The 17,463-nt window shown below is 42.7% G+C and overlaps 1 protein-coding gene across 5 annotated transcripts in view; it reads left to right on the forward strand.

The window, feature by feature from the left end:
- PLEKHA2 (pleckstrin homology domain containing A2) overlaps positions 1-17,463 on the forward strand; it is a 74,121-nt gene that overhangs the window by 52,840 nt on the left and 3,818 nt on the right. For all 5 annotated transcript variants that reach the window (XM_083368465.1, XM_083368464.1, XM_083368462.1 and 2 more), the window contains 5 exons: positions 2,711-2,851; positions 4,572-4,640; positions 7,286-7,356; positions 8,824-8,887; positions 16,271-16,348. In XM_083368465.1, coding sequence (XP_083224591.1) covers positions 2,711-2,851; positions 4,572-4,640; positions 7,286-7,356; positions 8,824-8,887; positions 16,271-16,348 — 423 coding nt within the window. The remainder of the gene's footprint in view (positions 1-2,710; positions 2,852-4,571; positions 4,641-7,285; positions 7,357-8,823; positions 8,888-16,270; positions 16,349-17,463) is intronic.

The following is a 17,463-nucleotide window of genomic DNA, read 5'->3' on the forward strand; positions in this document are numbered from 1 at the left end:
GGGAAGCAAAGCTGTCCACAGTGGCAGGTTGAAAAAAAGACAAAATGGCTGCTGAAAGTATTCCCTGGAAGTCCTTCCATTTTGTTTACATCACGTGTCGCAAAGGGAGGTCGTGTTTTGATCTTGTGGTTGTGGCCACCATCCTCACTTTCTGACATTCCCCATGATTCCTCCTAATGGAAAAGTGGTTTTAGATAGGAAGAAATAAAAGTTACCCTTTTTCTAAGTCAAGGAGGCACATTGTGTGGCTTTCTTCACTTGGCACTTCAAAAAGGTTTGGAAGGGAGGAGATCACGAAGAGGGTAGGGCCGGGAAGAAAGCTATATTAAATAAAGCTTAATTAAAATATATCAAGTAATTAAATAGATTAAATAGAGCAACTGTGGTGATTCCTCGTGCATTTCAGCATTTCCTCTTTTACGGTATTAAAAAGGAGCATTGGGTGGCTACCTTTGTAAAGACTGTAGGAGCCTCACCCAACTTTTTCAGGAATGACAGCAACTTGGGATTGGCAGTTGCACTGAAGAAGTATGTTTTCTTGGAATAATTTAGTGAACTTGGATTAATTTAATGAGCATGATGGTGTTTATTCATGGAGCTGTGGTTGAAAGAAAAACTGCAGGGGGTTCCTTGAAAACCTGGCAACTTTAAGTAGAAAAGATGTAGATTAAATTAATTGGCAGTCTTTGGGCAACCAGGTGTGTGTGGAACTAAATTTAAGAGCAGGCTCTGCATGGGAACCTTGGCTAAATATATGTGAATCAGGGGCAGAAAGCTCCCGAATTGCCTCTGGCTCCCCAATGCCCATATCATGCCCACTTGTCAGGCGCAAAGGATCAGGGCTATTTGTTAAGTTGCAGTAAAGGTAAAGGTTGCCTCGCACATGCGTGCTAGTCGTTTCCAACTCTAGGGGCCAGTGCTCATCTCCGTTTCAAAGCCGAAGAGCCAGCGCTTGTCCGAGGACGTCTCCGTGGTCATGTGGCCGGCATGACTAGACGCCAAAGGCGCACGGAACGCTGTTACCTTCCCACCGCAGTGGTCCCTATTTTTCTCCTTGCATTTTTACATCCTTTCGAACTGCTAGGTTGGCAGAAGCTGGGATGAGTAACAGGCGCTCACTCTGCTACACGGCACTCGGGATTCGACCTGACAAACTGTCGATCTTCTGATCAACAAGCTTGCAGTACACAAGATTTATTCAAGCCTACAAACAAGAATCTAGTCAACTAAAATTCAATACTAAATTGGTACTGGATAAGGGTCAGCGGAAGCAAGAAAGGTTGGACTTGAATAGTTTATGGCAAGTTAAGACTCTAAAATCCGCTCCCATTTTTGGCTGCTCTGTTACACCTCATTTGCTTATCCCTGTCCTGATATAGGCAGAAAGCTGTGATAGCTAGTCGAACACAAATGCAATAGAAATCTTAAGAGAACTTTTAAAAAAGAAAGAAAGAAAAAGTTGGCATCTAAGTAACACCAAAGCACTAATAAAAATGATGATAATGGCCGTAGATACTTTGGTTATTTTTTATTACTGATATTTTGATAATGTAATGCTATGTTATAGCCAAATAGTGTAATGTTCCCAATCACTGATTTTGGCATTGACGTGTTAAGAGATGTATGGAATTACAGCACACTGAGCACAGTGTCTCTGCCATTTCATGTTACTCCACTACAATATTGGTAATTTCTACTTAAAATGACTATTGTTAGGTTGATTTTAAAACATTGAGAAGATGAAGATATTTGAAAAGGAGAAAGGAGGAAGGGAAAGGAGAGGAGAGATTATCCATCAGTGTTGGTTGAGAAGGAGTCAAGAGGTCTCCGAGTGTCAGGGTCAAGCCCAAAGACCACACGGTGAAATCCAGTCGAATTCAATACATTTTACATACAATAGACAGAATCTTGCCAGATTAAAGTTATAACCTTCTAACCTAATAAATACTGGAGATTCTAGAGTGTTTATTACCCTGAATCTCTTCCCCTCCCTTCCCCATCTAGTTTGGGACTACACAGTCTCTTAACCCGGAATGTACTGCCTCTTCCTTGTGAAACCACAGTGATCTTGCTGGGAATCCCCCCCCTTCTTCTCCAGGTGCACATTCCATCGCACAGACTGATCAAGCCATAACAGTGTTGAATTCAAACCTTTTTCTATGTCTTGATGTGGCATACAGTCCAAATGGGGCAGAGGTTACACCACTGTGGTTATCAAATAGATTCTAGTAGTAAAAAAAAAAGAAGCGCAAATACCCTTAGTTATTTTGTCGTCTTCTTCTTGTTACTTCGTTGTACTTAGGTAAATTTAAAAATAGCTGAGATATTGGGGAAAGCTGACAGGAGCAGGAGAGGTCAATTCACTTTACAAAAGTCTACAAAGGAAACATGAGAAATATGCAATAAGAGTTTGGTTAAGCTTTCTCCCCACCTCCCCCCAAAAAAAGAGAGAGTTCTGCTATCACAAATAGAGGAATTTAGGCAGTGATGCAAATAGATTTTCTGGATATTGCCCAATTTCTGCTAGTGTAGTGAAACTCCATTTCACCTACCAAATTTTCATTTATAGTCTAACTCAAGGGTCCTCAAACTTGGCCACTTTAAGACTTGTGGAATTCTGGGAGTTGAAGTCCACAAGTCTTAAAGTGGCCAAGTTGAGGACCCCTGGTCTAACTGGAAGTTTTCTTCCCTTTCCCTTTTTCTCTCGCAGAATGGAGGAGATGGCTCTGAAGGCCACGAGCTTTCATCTCACCCTTTGTTGAAGCGGTCCCAGAGTTACAACCCTGGTACCAAAACACCGGTGGGACCTCTAGTCCTCAAGAGCGGTTACTGTGTCAAGCAGGGGAACGTAGTAAGTGTCTTTTTGACTTGTCTTCGGTGACTATCGTGGCCGTTATCTCGCTGGATAGTTTTTGGATGAGGAGATAATTTCACGGGAAAGATTCTGAAAGGAAAGAGAAAATGAAAATACAAGTAGTTCTTGACTTACAACCACAATTGGTTGAACCCAAATTTTCATTGCTAAGCGAGAGATTTGTTAAGTGAGTTTTGTCCCATTTTATGACCTGTTTTTTTCCACAGTTGTTAAATGAACCACTGCAGTTGTTAATCAGTAATACAGCTGTTAACTGAATCTGGCTTCCCCATTGACTTTGTTTGTCAGACGTTCGCAATAGATCAGGGGTGTCAAACTGCCGGCTCGCAGGCCAGATGCCTCAGGTGGAAGCCACGCCCACCCCATTGCCAGCAATGGCAAAACAGTGCCAATACGTCGCACGATGTCATGTGACATCACAGGTTTGACATGTCTGCAGTAGATGATCACAGGACATTGCAACTGTCATAAATATGAGCTGGTTGCCAAGCATCCAATATTATGATCATGTGATCCGGGGGATGCTGCCTCTGTCGTGTGAAGTCAGTGCCATGGTAACTTTGAACAGCCACTAAACAAATGGTTGTAAGTCAAGGAGAAAGGAAGAAGAAAGCAGAAAGGGAAAGACAATCAAGAAGAGAGGGTTTGATTTTTTTTACTCCAGCAGAAGATCAAAATGCTATGTGGGAATGGACTTGAGAGACAGGAGGAAGAGCTGCAGACTGGAAAACTGGAATGTGAACAATATCTCAGTCCATAGGAGGAGGGAGGGCATGGGAAGTGTTTCAGAAGATGCTCTGGCTAGGTTTTGTTTTTTTGTTTTTTGGAAAATAAAAGGAAAGGAGAGGAGAATTCCAGAATTTCAGACTTCCATGATTCGTTTAATATAACTTTACAATTAAAGACAGTACTCCTGGCTATGCTTATCTGGCTACCTTGAAGAGATAAGGAAGACAAAGGGAAAAAGGCATCCCCCGTCTGCAGGTGTCTGTGGATTTGAGCTCACCATCACTTGGTTACAGGGTGGCTGCAGGGTGTGGTCATAAAGCAGGACAAGAAGCAACGGATGGAAACTTGTCAAGGAGAGAAGCAACCTAGAACTAAGGAGAAACCTCCTGACAGTTAGAACAATTAACCAGTGGAACAACCTGCCTCCAGAAGCTGCGAATGCTCCAACACTGGAGGTTTTTAAGAAGAGACTGGACAGCCATTTGCCTGAAATAGTATACGGTTTCCTGCCTGAGCAGCGGGTTGAACTAGATGACCTCCAAGGTCCCTTCCAACTATTATTATTATTATTAAGATGCCTTTTCCAAAAGGCAACTGGACTTCCTTTTTTTTTTCTTTGAAAACGTTTGGTTCCCATCCAAGAAGCTTCTTCAGTTCACTTCTTGGATGAGAAGCGAAACGTTTTCAAAGAAAGAAAGAACAAAGAAACTCCAGTTGCCTTCTGGAAAAAGCACCTTTGGGAAAACCTTGATCTGGATGACTGAGAATCTCCGTAGACACTTAAGATGGCAGTCATCACACTGCAGGTGAAGCTGGACCTTCAGTCACGTGACACAAATATAAAAAAACCAATGCAGGTTCTTAACAGCCATTAATAGCATCTGCTCAGAATGTCCTCCATGTTACATGGAGTATTTGGAAGAACGATTTAAAGGGATTCTTAAAAGGGATTCTTTTTGCCTTTCAGAGAAAGAGCTGGAAACGCCGTTACTTCATGCTGGATGAAACTTCTGTCAATTATTTCAAATGCGAGCAGGTAAACAATCCAGACCTTTCAATGCTGTGATTTGGTCTAAATTTTCTCTCTTCCCTGATGGCTGCAGTTTCTCTTCTTTGGAACCAAGAAGAGATGTTCTCCATGCTCCTCTAATACATTTCATTTTGATATCAAAGAAGGATATTTGTCCTAGGTCTGTAGTGGTGAAATCAGATTAGGACAGATAGGGGTTAAAAGTGTTGCTGATGCCTACGAAGTTTTTAAGTTTCTTCAAGAACTTATGATCAGATCTTGTGTTGTTTTACAGCAGGGGTTCTCAACCTGTGGTCCGCAGACCCCTGGGGGGCCGTGATGTCATCAGAGGGGGTCCACGAAGGCTTGAAGAAATGTTATGATTTAAATCTCGAGTTAAATCTTGGTGGTCTGTGGCCATGGTCTGTGACCACGCAAGGTATTTAAAGGAGGTCCGTGGTGAAGAAAACATTTAGAGAAAAAAGTAATATAATATTTGGAAGAGATTATTCTACACGCTCTTTCTCTAGCAGTGATTAGGTTCATAAAGGATGCAAAGACACAGCTGCTTAATTGTGGTTTGGTGATTCAGCAATAATCGGCTGGATTCCCATAACTTGCTAAGCCATAAGCCATTGTTAGTAACCCCTGCAGGTGGATTTGTGCAACAGACTGAATCAAAACCAAGAAAGCCGCCCGCTTAGCATAATGTAAGAACTAGATCTGCAAGAGAATAATAAACTAGTCTTAAATTAATCCATCGGACTAGTGCAAGAAACACTTAAAAACAACAAATACCAAAACTGAAACACGTTGTTCATTGTTAAAAAAAAATGCAAATGTTATGTTTGAAAGTTGTAATTGAAGACAGTTAGCAAAAAGCCATGCTTCTCTGTTGCACAGAACTAACAAAGATTCATTTTCTGATCTGATAGGGTTTTTTTTCCTCCCACATTTTGGGGACCAGAATGTAGTTCATCTGTTATTTGTGATGAAATTAATTTTAATCCCCCCAAAATTATTGCATTTCCACAGATGTATCATTCCACAGTTGTATCTTTGCTAAAGCAAACAATAGATACTACTAATAATTTATTAGGTATGTATTAAACCTCTTGACTGCTTGACCTGCTCTCATAAAAATAATTTTTTAAAAATTATTAAAAACATTCATACTGTTGTTTTGTGGAAAAAAGCCTTTAATAAAAATAACTTTCCACAGAGTAAACACAATACAAATGGCTTAGGCCCGGGATATTTGCAGGACTGTCTGCTACCAGGAACGACCTCCCATCGCCCGGTGCACTCACACAGGGAGGGCCTCCTTAGGGTGCCGTTGGCTAGACAATGTCGACTGGCGACCCCCAGCCTCTGTGGGAGCGCCGGCCCTATGAAATCAACTTCCCCTTGAGCTCTGGATGGCCCCGGATCTCCGGTCCTTTCGTCGTGTCCTTAAAACATTTCTCTTCCATCAGGCTGACCTGGACTGACGATATGGATTTTTAAGTACAATATTTTTAATATTTTACCATTTTATCATTGGGGCTTGTTAGTTTAATCTTTTTTAACATTTGTATTGTGTTTTATTGTTGTTAGCCGCCCTGAGTCCTTCGGGAGATAGGGCGGCATATAAGTCCCATAAATAAATAAATAAATAAATGAATGAATGAATGAATGAATGAATGAATGAATGAATGAATGAATGAGTGAAAAATAAGAGAAATAGAGAAAGATAATAGAAAATTGAAAAAAGAACAAAAAAGAAAGAATAATAAAGAGTGATTTTCAATCTTCCTAAGAGCAGTTATAAGAAGTGTGCTTGCTGCCTGACTCTTAATGTCTCTGGATAGCTGATAACAATCAAAGAAATTACATTAAAATCAATAAAAGATTAAAGGTAAAGTTAGATAAAGATTATGTGCATGTCCCCACTTTTACTTAAATCTTGGAAGTAGAAGCCAGATACTGCAGGCCTTTTATGTGGTCGGATGCAAAAAGGAATTCCAAACTCAGAGAAGACCTGCTGTAAAATTCCAGCAGGGGACATTGAAAATTCACTTGTGCAATAGCTCAGTTGCCTCCCCTTTTATCACAAATGTGTCTGTCAGCTGCCATCTTAACGCTTGCTTGTGCTTCGCTACCCTGGGGTGACAGTCTGCCATGAACTCTTGGGAGGATGGGTGGGAGAGTGAATGCTTGAGGGGAAATGAAAGTAACTGCTGTATCTCCCCAAGAAGCTGCCTCAAGGTAACCTGGCTGGGAGAAGATGGCAGCCGCATACCAACCTACGCTTGAACTGACTGTTCTGAAAACATCTTGCTTGAACCTGTTTGGTCATTGGGGGTGAGGGGAAGCAGGGATGGGAGGCAGTTAAGGGAGGACAAAGTTGAACTTAAGGATTTTGGCATGCGATTCTCAGTTCTGGCTATGCATTACAGCAAAACACTTTGTCAGATACCTGCATCAGCGAATAGTGGCATACCAAAATGATACAGCAAACATCAACAACCTTTGTCCAAAGAGTGTTGCGTGGACTAGAAATTTGCTTGAATATTGTGTCACTTATAAATTTTATTCTCGGCTTTTTATCTACCTTCCAACCCACACACGGTATCTGCTCTCATCTTTTGGCTAATTTTGCACTGCCCTGTTGGTTTTGCTTATCTTGTCAGGATAAAGAGCCCTTGCGGTCAATCCTCCTGAAGGATGTGCTGAAGACTCACGAATGTCTCGTCAAATCCGGGTAGGAGTATGCTTGATATTTGGGCATTTCATCTTTAGCCTTGGCATTTGTTCTGCCAAATAGCTTTCAGGATGGGCTGGTATTTAGAGACAGGGGATGTTCTGCTTTGGTTTGTGTGTGTTCCATCATCTCAGAGCGACCATGACATCAACTGATTTTACTGGGGCAAAAACGGTACTCAAATTATGTTGCTATTGGCGGACAGATGAAACTGAGGATGCTATTCTGCAAAATAGTTTTGGGAAAAGGTGGGAGATATTTTCAAGATAATTCTGTGGAGTGCTTTTTTTTTTTTAGTATAGTGCAGGGGTAGGCAACTTTGGCTCTCTTATGACTCGTGGACTACAATTCCCAGCATGGCTCAGCTTGGAAACCTCTCCCTTTCCCCTCAGCATGGCTGGCTCAGGAATTCTGGGAGTTGAAGTCCACGAGTCATAAAAGAGCCAAGGTTGCCTACCCCTGGTATAGTGGTACTTTGGTACTCAGTGTTAATTTGTTCCGGGAGGCGTAAAGAGTACCAAAAATGATGAATACGAAAGAAATTTTTCCCATATGGAATAATGTACAGGTAATCTTTGATTTATGACTACAATTGAGCCCAATATTTATATTGCTAAGAGAAACATTTGTTAAGTGAATTTTGCCCCATTTTACAACCTTTCTTGCCACAGTTGTTAAGGGAATCACTGTAGTTGTTAAGTTAGTGACACAGTTGTTAAGTGAATCTGGCTTCCCCATTGATTTGGCTTGTCAGAAGGTCACAAAAGGGGATCTCATGACTCCGGGACACTGCAACTGTCATAAGTATGAACCAGTTGCCAAGCCTCCAAATTCTGATTGCGTGACCAATGGCCGTAAGCGTGAAAAACAGCATGTCCCTTTTTTCAGTGCCATTGTAACCTTGGATAGTCACTAAATCAACCATAAGCTCAGGACTACCTGTAGTGAGTCACAAGGCAACCGACACCGACAAGTTCTAGCTTGTGCATTGAGCACCAAACAAACGATGAGTACCGGGTCAAAATATTCACGTCAAAATGAGTTGAGTACCAAATTCAATGAGTCTCAAAGCAGTTGAGTACCGAAGTAGCTTCAGGAAGGGCAAGGAAAAAAAGAAGCTTCCATTTTGTGGCCAAAGAGGTGTCATGAAGGTGATGTCACCAGAAGTCAGGCTTGTCTTGAAGGAGACTTTACTTGTCAGTCTTTGTATGGTACCTGAACTTATTGGATACGGAGGTGATCCAATACAGTGTGCCTCATTAAGGCATTCCACGTTGCTTCTGAGACCTATTCAGCTGAAGCATCATCCCAGCGAGAGCCTCAGAAACAACACCCATCAAAGCCACCGATTCCAATTTCAGTTAATATTAATATTGCATTACTTCTTTAGAGAAACTGGCATTCAGAAAAACATTCCTGGTACGTGCAGTTAATGCTTCTTTTTTGTTGTTGTTGTTGTTTTTCAAGTGATCTTCTAATGAGGGATAATCTCTTTGAAATTATAACAAGCTACCGGACCTTCTATATCCAGGTAAAATATATGTATTACGATATATGAAACGCGGTCTTGCAAATTTCCATTGTTTGGAAGTTAAATTTCCATTGTTTGGAAGTTGTTTAAGACTTCTTCCAAAGAATTTTATAGATTGTGAAACTTCCAGATGTTGCTGAACTCTAACTTTCAGCATGGCTAGTGATGATGGGTGCTGGGATTTGTAGTTCAACAATTAGAGAAGGGTACATATTTCCTCGTTTTGAACTGAAGCTTGTGATCACTCAAATATATTTGACCATACGTGAAAAGTATCTGAATGGAAACCTGAAGTCAGCCAAAGAAATTGAGATTAGAAGAATTATAAGGGCCTCTCAACTCTTCTTTCTGATTTTTCTTTCTCTCTGCCTGGATTAGCTAATCCTTATGTTTCTTCTAACATCGCAGTTCTGTGAGGTTTATGACTATTTTCTTGTTGATTTTCCATGAGAGCCGAAGTAATTGTCAATAACTCCTGCAATGACTCCTGATATTGGTTATCCCACTGGCCCTTTTATTTGCTCATACTTTTCCCTTCTGAAAGTGAAGAAGGTATGTTAGCCCTACTGGAGTAGCTTCGTGGTTTGTGTCCTGGTTAGGGTGTTCTGAGCTGTGTCTTACTCTTCTTCCAGGTTTTTTTAAAATCTTTTTAAAATCTATTTCTTCATAACTGCATTTTACGCCTACAACATTGTCTCTACTCTCACTTGATTGGCATGTTCAGGTGCAGAAAGGAGAACTACAGGGAACATGGTCAAGAACTATTTTCCATGGCCATAGTACGTAGGACCAAAAATAATGGTTACAACTTTACAGTATCTAATTAAAAGAAAAACCTCTTGGCAATAATATTTGTACAACAGATGTATCTATGGACACCAGTTTTCCATCTCTGAGGCTCGCAAGAAGAAGCTGGACAGCCATCACTCATAAATTATTTCAGTGGTTCCCTGCACATTGCAGAGGATTGAACTTGAAAGTCCTTGTGGTTCTTTCAGCTCTATAATTCTCCTTCAGGAAGGTAGAAAATCAATCAAACAAACAAACACAAAAAAACCCAGATATTCACAAATAGTATACGCAAATGCACTAGCCAGCTAATTACAAGGTTGTCCTCTCACCATTTAGAGTTCAAAAGCCCTACAGAATAACCACTCTTCCTGAAGAGCAGGAAGTTGAAGGCATCCCACGTTCAGAAGGCAAGATGTTTTAAATGTGGGTCTAAGAAGGGCTTCCAGCTTTTTTCCAGGGATCAGGGTCTGGTTTCTGTATGCCTTCTTCTGTTCACTGAAGCCAGGATGCCTTGCATTTTGGAAGCCATCCATAGCACTTCCTAACAGGTTTTCCTTGTCGCAATGTTTCAGAACTTCTCACAAGGCTGGTAAATCTTCCCGTGTTTAAAAATGGATTCCTGGTGGAGAAGGCAGTGGGTTTTTTTAATTTAGTTTGCAAGGCCCTCAGTTTAGCTTTTTGTCAGTTGAAGGCATTCTTCCCCTGCCAAACTGGTTGCTTTGTTGACAGGCTGTCAAGCAGAAAGGGTAAATGAGGTGAGACTTAATGCACAGTCCATTTTAGCCTAGGGGGAGATGAAGTGCGAGAATCCAGCTATTGCCACAGTTTCACTTCTTCATTTCATCACATTCGTAATGAAAGTTATTTGTCCAGGGGTAGAACAGAGCCATAAAAACGGGAATTTGTGTAGGATTGCAGCAAGAGAGCTTTCCCCAGATAAGGGAATAGAAATGCTTTTCAGGTGTGTTGGGACCACATTTAGCAAGCGTCAGATATTAGGAAACTTAAGAGTTGTGTGCAACTGAGAGAATGCACTTTACAGGCTCTAGAAATGAGGGGTCCTTGGTGATCTCTGAGCTTGGTTGCTTTCTTGCAGGTGTTTCATTACTCAAACTAGGTAACATACCCAAACTAGTTTGGGTAAGGAAACATCTGCAAGAAAACGAGCAGAGCCTTGGTGGAGCAGTGGGCTGAGGCCTCCTTAAGTAACACCAGCTGCCTGCAATTAGTGCAGGTTCGAGTCCCACCAGGCTCAAGGTTGACTCAGCCTTCCATCCTTCCGAGGTAGGTAAAATGAGGACCCAGATTGTTGGGGGCAATTAAGCTGACTTTGTAATAATGCCGCTTGGGGTGTGTGTGAAAGCCCTAATAAGCAGGCATATACATAGAATGAAGGCTACTGCTAAGCTTGTAAGCCGCCCTGAGTCTTCGGAGAAGGGCGGGATATAAATGGAATTAAAATAAAATAAAATAAATAAGCTCAGAGAGCACCAAGCACCCCTCATTTCAGCCCTGAGCTACAAATATTCTCCTTTATTGAGACTCTAGAAATGTTCTCAAAAATTAATACAAACTTCTCAAGACAATCCCACATAAGGTACTTGTCTAGAAGAATTCTGAAGAGATGCAATATCTTCCCGTCAAGAATATCTTGCATTCTTTTTAAGTACCACCGCCTGAAATTCATAGAATCACAGGGCTGGCAGGTACCCCAGAGGTCTTCTAGTCTGACCCCCTGCCTTAGGGCAGGAGTCCTTATTCCATCCCAGACAAATGGTTGTCCACTTTTTTCTTGAAAACCATCAGCGCCCAAAAGCATACTCTCCCAACGTTTCTCAGATGAAAAGTAAAAATAATCGTGAATATCTGAATTGCAATCGATGGCTGTCCAAGATCTGTGACAGCTGAAGTCATCTTTTGAAATTCGCAGACGGCAGACAAGGTTGTTTTGAATTAATTTGAGCTAATTCAACGCCTGTCTCCCTAAGACACTTTTGGAATTTGGACAATGTTTTTCAGCCGTACTCAAAACAAAAGCCTTCTGGGAAAGAGGGCTGCATATTTGCACAGTGACTGACATGGGACACACAACTAAGTTATAATGCCCAATTAAGCAGAATGCAACTGCCGTCCCTCTGGCCCCCTCCACTTCCCCATTCCTCTGTACTTTTGGAGCGATGAGCAAATCCTCAGCCTTCAACCGTTGAGTGTTCTCTTCTAAGATAGCTTTAAGGGCTTCTTGCACATTGAGTTGATGACAGTGAACCGAACAGAATAACAGAGTTGAAAGGGACCTTGTGGGTGAGGGGTCTTCAAACCTGGCCCTTTTATGACACGCACCTTGCTGAGGAATTCTGGGAGTTGAAGTCCACAAGTTATAAAAGGGCCAGTTTTGAAGACCCCTGTTGTAGGTCATCTAGTCCAACCCTCCGCCCAAGCAGGAGACACTCTACACCAGACATGTCAAACACAAGGCCCGGGGGCCAGATCCGGCCCGCGAAGTGGTTTCATGCGGCCTGCAAAACCATCCTGGAAACAGTGAGGGAACGGCCCCCACTGCCTCGGCCCTGGCCCAGAGACCCTCCTTCTGCCAGAGACCCTCAGATCTGTCCCACTCCTGCCCAGGCCCCCATAGGCACCCTTGATGCGAACGAGGTAGAGCTGGCCATGCCCAACCAGTAGGCCATATGCACTCTAGCCACGCCCACCCAGTAGGCCACGCCCACCCTGGCCATACCCACCTGGCCCCCTGAGGGCAACCGCAATGCTGATGCGGCCCTCAATGAAATTGAGTTTGACACCCCTGCTCTACACCATTTCTGACAGATGGTAGCCCAGTCTCTTCTTGAAAGCTTCCAGTGATGAAGCTCCTACAGCTTCTGATGTGTTGTAGCTAATAGTGTGTTTTTCCACACGTCATTTTCTCTCCCTTTGGATTCAAAGAATGGGTTAGAAACATAGGAGGTCAAGGTGGGGCAGAGTCAAACAGCAAAGGAGTTGTCCAGGTGTACCTTTGGTGCCCATGGATGCTTCGTTGAAGGTCTGAGCTTAGGGGTAAGCGTAGGAGTACGCTAGGATTAGGAATAAAAATAAGAATTAACAGAGTTGGAAAGGACCTTGAAGGTCTTCTAGTCCAACCCCCTGCTCAGGCAGGAGACCTATACCATTTCAGATAAATGGCTGTCCAGTCTCTTCTTAAAAACCTCCAATGATGGAGCACCCACAACTCCTGAGGGCATTTCCTTCAGAAATTTCCACTGTCAGGAAATTTCTCCTTAGTTCTAGGTTGGATCTGTCTTTGGTAAGTTTCCATCCATTACTTCTTGCCCTGCCCTCAGGTGTTTTGGAGAATAGGTTGACCCCCTTCTTCTTTGTGGCAGCCCCGTAAATATTGGAAGACTGCTATCATGTCACCCATAGTCCTTTTCTTGTGATATGTGGACTTATAATCGTGCAAAACCTGTAGCTTGAAGAGGCCCCAGAAAGCTTTTGCCTATTTTTCTCAAACAGCACAGAAAATCTCCTCAGTGGCTATTTTCTTTCATTTGCACTCTCCATGGCTGCTTTAAATAGTAGGAAATTCAGGTGGAGGTCAGCGACCTTCAGTCTTTTGCAATGACTCAGCTCAAATTCTGTGGAGGGCAAACTTAGTGTGCAGGACACAGATAAGTGTGCATGGGAATTGGTATACCTATAGGAATGTGAATTTGTATGTGAATGATTTGGAAGGGAAGAGCAGAATCAATGGGGTAAGTGGTAGATGATTTTAAGAATGACATTTGCAATGGAGATTGCTGGGTTGCTTTGCACCTGTCCAGCAGTTATGCTTGGCTGTGTTTTGTTTACTGGGTAAGCAACTGTGTGGGGAGCAGTTGTGCAAGAGAGCGTGGCTCCCATCTATTTGAGGAAAACGGTGGTTCTGCAAGAATGTGCATTTTGGCTAGTCTATATTCCTGTGGTCTTCAGCTACGTGAGCCTTGAGTTCTTTTAGATTAAAACAGTGCTCTCCAAACTTAGCAACTTTAATACTTGTGGGCTTCAAATCCCAGAATTCTTCAGCCAGCCATGGATTTGAAGCCCACAAGTCTTCCATTTGCCAAGTTTGGAGACCCCTGAATTAAAGTATAGGGTAGAGTCACCAACTGAAGGAGAGGAAGCCCTGATAGGGGTAGTTAAAAGACATTTCAGCTTAGAGTCTGGGGGAAGAAATCTTTGAGGTCAAACCCTTAGGTTCCATCTGATCTTCCCAAGTCTGGAGAGTCTGTGTAGTTTAGAGAGATTCTTGTGAGCTGGTGATCAACAATAAAAAAACCCCTCTGACCCATTCTCAAGGCTATTCTGGTTGCTTGCACCTGAGAAAGTACGAGATAATGGACACCCCACCTGACCTGCTCTCTGGACCTATGTTTCCCTTAGCTGAGCACCAAAGGATCCTACTCCAATTTTCCAGGCTCACCTGATGGTGTCCATCTTTTTAAGGTAGGGATGGACAAGCTTCAGTCTTGCATGTAGCTCTCCATCCCCTTTTCCAGGGTCCCTGTAATTAGTTAAGCAAGCAACATCCTTTTTCCTGACTTAAGATATCCATGGAAGCCAGAAAATTGAGATGAAGATGGTAGCCTCTCCACTGTCCATGGATGGTCTCTGGAGACAGTTGACAACAAATTTGTCCAACAAATGAGTTGTGGCTTTCAGGGTAGGAAAGATGGGCTGTTCCTAGTCTGGCTTAATCTTGTCTCCTTGTTGCAGCAATTGCCTAAAACTTTAACCTGAGTATGGCATTCTCAGCCAATGGAGTCAAAGACATTTCCTATACATCTGGAAAGCAACAGCTGGGGGAGGAAGAACCAGAGTAGGAATAGTTCCTTTCCCTGAATGTTTTAGTTGTGATTACACTGTCTTTTTTTTCTTTTTTCTTTGTCCTTTCCAGTCTAGTGTGTACATATTTATTTTCTGGGTACGAACGCAATTAATTTAAATGCAACTAGCCAGTTATAAGCCACCCATAAGGTTTTCTGTTGACCTTGCATGGTGCATAGTCCTAGTGCTGGAGTGGTTTTAATTTAATGTGTGCTTACGGCCAAATGCAGTACTGTAAATCAATACAATATAATACGCTTCAGCATTCAATCTTCACAATATCAGCCACTATCAAAAGAAAACAGTAAAGTAATAAAAACAGGACATTTCCTAATGTTAGCACAACCATTAATATTGGCATCACGCAATTACAGCCAAAGATCTAGTAGCTTCGTAAATGACTTGCAAAAGTTGTATTTTAAGGGCTTTTTAAAACTTCAGGATATCGCATTCCAGCTATTAATCCAGGCAGAGTTCATCCAGAGGGCAGAACAAGAGGTTCCATTCATAGTCTTTTAGATCAGGGGTCCCCAACCCCTGGTCCGTGGACCGGTACCGGACCGCATCATGCCAACAACCGGTCCGCACAAACAAGCAAAGCCCCATCCGTGGGATGCAGGCAGCACACAAACACGCACTCTCTGGTCCGTGGAAAAACCTCTCTCCACAGAACCAATCCCTGGTGCCCAAAAGATTAGGGACCTCTGTGTTAGATTAGCCAGTTCTACTTTTTTTTAAAAAATGTATTAATCAAAATCTAGGAAGATCTGCATTTTTACTTAAGTGGGATTCATATACAGTACATGCATCACATTTAGTTCCAGATCTCATATCTGCCCTCTGGTGGATCTTTTCATAGTGGCCAAAACTTAAAGAAGACATTGAAAATTCAGGCAAAAATGCTTTAGAAAGGGCCTTTCCTCACTTCTATCCGCCTGTTAGGTTCCTTAAGAGATGCCACATTTGAACAGAAGTCAACAATTCAAGTTTATAAAAAGCTTCAATGTGAACTATGGAATCTCGAGGGCAGGCTTGCTGAAATCCATCCCAGCGTCCTAACCACACATACTCTTGACCCATTAGGTCTCCAATCCTGACAATTCCTAATTGTTAGGTCATAAGACATAATTAGGAGTTGTTAGGAACTGTCAGGGTAGGGGACCTAATGGGTGAAGAGTATGGTGACTTGTGTGGTTAGGACACAGGGATGGATTTTAGCCAGCTTGCGTTCGAGACCCGAGTGCTGCTGTGGGGTGGGCTTGAGCTCCCATCCTTCACTCCAGCGCTGTCGGGAACATGAAAAGAGCCCTCAACTGGATGTCCCCAGGGCAATGGTGATGTCATTGTCTAATTCAGGGGTCCCCAACCCCCAGTGCGTGGACCGGTACGGGGCTGCAGCATGCCAGCAGCCGGTCTGCACAAACAAGCAAAGCCCCATCCGTGGGATGCAGGCAACACACAAACCCATGCCCCCTCCAGTCCGCGGAAAAACCTTTCTCCATGGAACCAGTCCTTGGTGCCCAAAAGGTTGGGGAACTCTAGTTTAATCCTTTCAACCCGGATGTGCCTTGGTGCTTCGGACACAAGCAGAGAACTTAATGGGTCTAGGTGTAAAGGAATGTGAAACAGACTTTTTCTGATTTAAAAAAGAAACTAATTGATCAGAAAATATCCATGAATTTAACTTCACAGTGCTCTGGATGGTATCTTTTTGCTTTTCTTTTCCGATAGGCCTACAGCCCTGAAGACATGAAAAGTTGGATCAAAGAAATTTCGGGTGCGGTGCAGGCGTTAAAGAGCTGTCCCAGAGTAGGTCAAATTCTTTCCACTTGGACTATGGCATCGGTTCACTTTTTTTGTTTTGCTTCTTTGAAGCAGAGGTCATCTGTTTTCATAATGTCAAGCAAACATTTGAAAAAGAGCTCATTTCCAGAAGAGTTTTCTCCAGCCATCTGAATAAATAAATACATACCGTAAATAACAAGATCACAAATGGACTGCAGGGAATGACAGGGAAAATTGGAGGTGTGGGTCATTAAGCTATCTGCAGCTTTGGGCCATTATCATGAGACATTTGGCCAAACTTTAGAGTTAGGTAACTTTTTGCCAAACAATCCAAGCTCCAAAAATCTTTTAACTCTCTTTCCCATTCCCCAGATTTTGAGATTTGTCTCTGTTCGTTTTAAGCTGAGGAGTCGATGGCATGGGTGAAGTATCTTAGCAAATGATTTAAGTCTAACTCTCAGCAGCCTCAACCCTATGATGAAGAATGAAGGAGTTGTAGGACATCAACTCATATCTCCCGGTTATATCTACACACCCCACCACAGTGGGGAGGCAGGGAATGCTATGGGTCCCCTGTCCTAAAGAGGTCCATCTAGTGCAGGGGTAGGCAACCTCGGCTCTTTTATGACTCATGGACTTCAACTCCCAGAATTCCTGAGTCAGCACAGCTGATGGGAGTTGAAGTCCATGAGTCATAAAAGAGCCGAGGTTGCCTACCCCTGATCTAGTGGGAGCAAGAAGAAGGATCTTCTCTGTGGTGGCCCTCTCCCTGTGGAACATCATCCCTGCACATATAAGGTTGCCTTCCATCTTGACATTCTTACACAGAGGCCTCAAGACCTGGTGCTGCCAACAGTCTTGGGTACAGTATGGAACCCATTAAGTGGCTTGTTTGATTGTTGTCACCAAGGGATAGAGAGTTATTGGTTTTTGTATTGGGGCTCTACTCTTGCAAGTTGCCCAGAGTCACCAAGAGTGAGTTGGATGGCCATATAAATTTTCTTAAATAAATAAATAAAATGAACAAGCTCAAGGAATGTCCCAGTTTTCCTCATCCTAACATGTCTCCTTATAATCCAGCTAGCATTTCAAGCACCCTGTTCTAGGTACCCGACACCTGCAGTTACAGTCACTGGATA

The sequence above is a fragment of the Vipera ursinii genome, assembly GCF_947247035.1.
Source record: "Vipera ursinii genome assembly, chromosome: 8".
Classification (NCBI taxonomy): domain Eukaryota; kingdom Metazoa; phylum Chordata; class Lepidosauria; order Squamata; family Viperidae; genus Vipera; species Vipera ursinii.